This window comes from Monopterus albus, unplaced genomic scaffold (assembly GCF_001952655.1).
Source record: "Monopterus albus unplaced genomic scaffold, M_albus_1.0 scaffold532.1, whole genome shotgun sequence".
Taxonomy (NCBI): Eukaryota; Metazoa; Chordata; class Actinopteri; order Synbranchiformes; family Synbranchidae; genus Monopterus; species Monopterus albus.
The window spans coordinates 10,569-16,220 of NW_018128412.1; the positions used below are offsets into that span (position 1 = coordinate 10,569).

General features: G+C 42.6%; 1 protein-coding gene across 1 annotated transcript in view; it reads right to left on the reverse strand.

Moving 5' to 3' along the window:
* Positions 1 to 5,360: 5,360 nt before the first annotated feature.
* Positions 5,361 to 5,652, reverse strand: part of LOC109953018 (extracellular calcium-sensing receptor-like) — a 6,617-nt gene continuing 6,325 nt past the window's right edge. The window contains exon 7 of the mRNA XM_020588362.1: positions 5,361 to 5,645. Within this exon, the coding sequence (XP_020444018.1) occupies positions 5,361 to 5,645 (285 nt within the window). The remainder of the gene's footprint in view (positions 5,646 to 5,652) is intronic.

Sequence of the window (5,652 nt, forward strand, 5' to 3'; positions counted from 1 at the left end):
GGCTTTCCGTTTGGCTAATTAAACTGTCTTGCCTGTGTGTGTCTGTATATGGTCCTGCCTTTGAAGTTGTCTTCCTCTGGCTGGCTTTTAGATCTAATCTCTGTTTATTACCCTTGGTGTCCCAGTGACCCCAAATTCCCTGGCCTCTTCAGCCAGGTGGTGATAATAAAGTATCGGTGGACCCTCCTTGCCAAAGCTGTAAATCTAATGAGATTCAGTGTTTTAGTGAACCAGCCCCCCCTTTGATGTTAAACAGTACTCCAGTTGACTGACACAGTAAATACTGACCAGTGATTCAGTGAACACATAAGATGACATGTAACTACATAAACATAACTGTGAGATTAAAGTAGGTAAACTTGTGTGCTATAAACTAAATCTTAACTATGATAGAATAATCATACGCAAACAAAGTAAACACACAGGTTGACTAATCAACAAGCATAATGTTAATCTTCTACTAATAAAGTTCTTAATTCAATCAAATGTTAGAATCAACCTTAAAGTATGACTTTGTTAATAATTTTACCCAACATCAGCCAGATCACCCAGGAGGAGTGGAGAGACAGTGACCTAACAATGACGTGATTTAAATCCAGATGGAACTTTTTCAAGAATTTCATTTTCTTCAAGAAAAGATTGCAATTTCAGAAATGCAACCTTCTCCAAAATTTTAGATTGAAATGGCAGTTTAGAAATTGGTCTGAAATTGAATAATACTGTAGCATCTAAAATGTGTCTCTTCAGAAGTAGTTGAACCACAGCATGTTTAAAATCACCTGGGACAAACCCTGATGATGTTAGGTCTCTGTCTCTCCATTCCATATGGACGAGCCTACTTGAGTAGCTGGGTATATCTCCATATCTGTGGCACATTTCCTGATCAGCCTGAGAGTATTTAGACTAAGCTGAATTTCTTCTCAGTGCCAGTCAGTTCCGATACACTGTCGCTCCTGCTCAGGCCAACCTTTGCTATTCTGCCTTGCCTATGTTCCTATCTTACAGAGCTTGACCTGCTTGATGCCAATCCTGCCAGCTCTGCTACCTCAGCAGAGCTTATCCTGCTCGATGACAATCCGGCCACTTCTGCTACCCCAGCAGAGTTTGACTGGCTCAACACCTATCCTTCCCGCTCTGTTACTCCAGCTGAGTCTGACCAGCTCGACGTCTTTTCTGCCAGCTCCACCACTACAGCCTTGTCCAGCCAGCTCAGCCTGCCTGCCACCCACTCAGCCCCACCAGTCAGTGCTATCCAGGCACTGATCCACTCCTGCCTCATCTATCAGCCAGCCATCAACCCTGTTTCACAAGTCAGCACGGCCCAGGCGCTGTTCCACCTCCACTTCTTCAGTCAGCCAGCCACCAATGCAGCTCCACCAGTCAATGCTACTCAGGCACTGTTATTCCTCTGCCTCATCAATGAACCAGCCACCCATCCAGCTCCACTGACACCTGCATCGACAACCAACCTGCCACCAACTCGACTATGCCAGGCAGTCCTTTCTCGGCACTGCCCTCACTCCTCCTTTGTCATTCTCGTCTCCCTGCCCTAGGTTGTTAGTCTCCCTTCCACCAGTGCTGCCACTTTCACCGTGACTGCTCAACATTTGACCTGCAGTATAGCCCATAAGCTGCGATATGAATGCCTACTTAGAAGTAAAGAAAATGCCCTGTGGTCAGGCTTAGCTTTAAATCATGACTGTATTGTGTGGATTATGATGTTAGTTTAATATTTTTCAGATTTTCCTCTGGTCAAATCAGCCAACGCTTTCTCATAAAACTATGCCCCTAGAGTATGCAATTAAACTGCAAATGTGGATAACTTTTGAAGGGATATTTGATTGTTCTGTGTGTAATGTATCACTGCAGTTTTTTTAAACCATCCATCCCTTATAGTCTACTTCTGAGGTCACCATGTCTCCTAACATGGTTATATGCAACTCTTTTTTTTTTTAAGGATTGTGTTTGATTGTTGGATATTATTTCGATGCAATGTCTGAATGAATCCCTGCATTTTTCTATACACACAGCAGATATCTCTTGTTGTTTGGAATGGATAGCGGCACTGCAATACATACAGTCCATACAGTGCAGTAGTTAGCCATTTAGTTTTGGAGACTCCATGTGGCCAGGAGGAGGGGAGGCTTTGGTTCTGAGGGTCTTTGGGCCGGAGTTGAGCAGATCCGGAGTGCTGAGATGGTTCCAAGCTGAGGACTCAGGACACATCTGTCATTGCCGGATTTCTGGGCTCGCTTTCAGGAGTGCAGTTTCAGGTGTCTCTGGTGATGGCTGATTTGTTAAGCACCTGAAATAATAAGCATGTAGCAGTTCATGAACAATAATGTATCCAATAATGCATGGAATCATTTCTACTGTTACAAAGGATTCTGAAAAGTCTTTGCAGTAAGTAGTTATATGTGTCCATCAGCAGTTTGACAAACATTTCTTCTTTCTAAAGCAAATATCACACAACTCTTGGTTAACAAAAGTATCTCAGCACGTTTCTTTATCCAAAGGGTCACAGCCTGTGTGCAGATAAGGGAGGTTTTCTTCACATTCCTGGGCTTTGTTACCTTCCAGACTGATCAGATAAGAGGGAACCAAGAGTCCTGGACCTCTCTGTGTTAATTGTAACTTATTGTCTGAGGTCATAAGTGTTGGTCCAAGATGTGTTGTAATACAGGAAAGGTCACAAAAGAGTGAGATCGGTCGGGTTGGGGTCTCTGGAGACAAGCCTGGCATCTCCATCTGTTAAGGAGAGCCAGTCTTTTGGCTGCTCTCAATGCTTAAAATCAAAGTTTCATGTAATTGTTTGAGTCCCTGACCATTACTTCCAAAATGTCTACTTTGGACTTGTGGACACTACACCACTATTGTTATTTTGCTGGTGTTGCCGGTGACTGCATGTCAGAGAGGTCTGTAAAAGAAGCTGATAGTGTAGCATATTCTGTCATTCCATTTTGGGTGAAGTGGGCAAAAATCCAACATATAAAACAAAAGCTGTTGCATCCGAATCCACTAGGAATGTCACCTTGTGAGCTTCAATCTCTAGTGTGATTGATCATAACCCAACAGGCAACGTGGATTGGTACAAGGCTACACTGAAAACGTTAAACATGTGTGGGTGCATGTATGGTGTACATGACTTTAAGCTGTTATTTCATTGCGTAGATCTGCTTGCAATGTACATGTTTCTGAAAATCCAATTCACTCATAGGCATAGAGCAGTGGCTTTGGCTCATAAAACATGTCAGTTACCGTACATCCACTGCTTTAATAATTGATTACTGGCCTCAGACCTACGTATTACTGTGGTCGGTACTGCCATAATAAGATCAGTGCTTATTGGTTCCTGCCCAATTCCTTGTCCAGCATGTGTATGGTACTGTCTGATTCTTTACCTTATGATTCAGTGATAGAAGCACCATTCAGTCTCTCCGGGAAGACAGCCTCTCACCCATTTGGCGGAATCTCTTTTTTGGCGAAACTTTGTTGATCCCTCGGAGCTCAATGGTCAATCTGTCCCACTTCTGATACCAAGTTCTGTTGTGAAAATCAATGAAGATGCTTCCAAGTCATATTTTGTGTGTTTTATTTAGCAAATCAAACAATAGCATAAGCACAATACTAGCATCTTGATCAAGAGGTCACACACTCAGTGGCAAATGAAAAGAAGTAACAGTCAGGTTCTCTTTAGATTAGGCTTTGCCCTCTAAGAGCTGTTGCTACTGGGTTTATCTCCTCATGCATGTGTGGTCCTGAATGTGATTTCTTTCGCGCTTTGTGTCTTGCCTTGGGCTGACACCACTCAGGTCTGCTCTGGCTGTATAAAATGCCTACATAGTGACACTCCATCTGGACCACTTGCCTTGCAGCAGCCCTTTTCCCCCTGCCCTCCCATGGTTAGTGACAAGCGCACACTCAGCTCACACCACGGCAGAGAGAGCACTTCAATGGCTGATTGCAATATCCACAAACGCCCCCCAAACAAGGGCTCGCCTGGTCTCAGAGCATTACTCTGTGTGGTGAGGGCGGCTCTGCATGAACAGCTGGATGGACAAGCTGATAAGAAATGGGAACACTCTCCAGTTTTCTAGGCTTCTCTCAACACAAGGTTGTTGATGTGTGTTTACTAGACGCACACATTCAATGGGCACCCTTCCCTGCACTTATCCACCTCTGCCTGCCAATTCAAATGGGATGTGTTACAATGCATAATTGTCATCCCGGCCGTCTCACAGTAGTAGCCAGGTTCTGTGGGAGGTAATGCTGCACCTGCCTTCAGACAGAACCTGTCGTAGGAGCAGGGGTGTGCTGCTTGGGCCGCTATGGTTGGGTATGGCAGAAAGCTGCAATGGTTTTTAGAGGGCTATACTTATACAAAATAGAACAATGGTTATGTACCATAACCCAAGGTTCTATGAGTATAGGCATATCTCTGTAAGCAAACGGCCCTGCAGACTCCATCTCAGCCAGCTGAAGAAAAAGCACTGGCATAAGTAGCTCAGGTCACATAGGTATTTAATACAGTGAGAGTGGACCTGAGTGGGGTCAGCCCAGTGTAGCGCACAAGGCGTGAAAGTAATCTCTTCAGGGTATAAGCGCAAGGATATAAACCAAATAGTGACAGCTCGTAGAAGGCTACACCTATACTCATAGAAGCTATGGTTATGGTACATAACCATTGTTTTGTCCAACAGTGGTCAGGTGTCACACCACTATCTGGAACCAGTTGGACTTTGTATGCAACAGGCTATGTGTTTGTGTCAATAGAGACTACGTGTATGTGTGTGTATGTATGAAGTGTGCCTGTATGTGTAGATGTGTGTAGAGACTGAATCTGTGTGGAATGTATGGGAGAATGGAGAAACACAGTGTTAAACAGTACAAATACACAGATAGCATGAGTATTTAGCAGCATAGCTATTTATTTTCTATTGCAATTCATTCATGGCACTGCTATATATACAATCAAAAACCTTCCCAATAAAATGTATTGGCATTTGCAGTTTAAAAGCTAGGAATATAATTTTAAAGAGAGAGGGTTGGCTGATTTGTCCCCATAAACTGAAACTAAAATCAAAATATTCAATAAGGATTACAGTAAAAACACAGAGTGCTTTTTCTTTAATTCACATTCTAAGTAGACATTCAATATAATATGGGCAATGGCTTGTGAATGCATAAGGTGCTGTACATTGCAAGTGTAAACTGAATAAATTATGGAAAATTATATTGGCACCACAAAAGATTTTCCACCATATTTTCTACATTCTCATTCTCTTCTTCATCATATTCATTTTGGTATTCTTCTCTGGTTTCAGAAAAATGATATAACATTTTGGGATAAAAATAAGTTTTCAAAATTGCTTTGATGCCCCTTTCTCCATCATATTCTTTTTTGTATTTTTCTCCGGTTTCAGTAAGATAATATAACATTTCGGAATAAAAGTACAAATGAGCAGTCCAAAACTGGAGGCCAGAATAGCAAATATCTCTACAGCAACACTGAACTTCCCAGGAGAGCTGACATATGCTGGAATAAAAGTGATCCAGACTGCACAGAATATCAGCATGCTGAAGGTGATCAGTTTGGCCTCATTGAAGTTATCAGGCAGTTTCCGAGCAAGAAAAGCCAGAATAAAACATAAG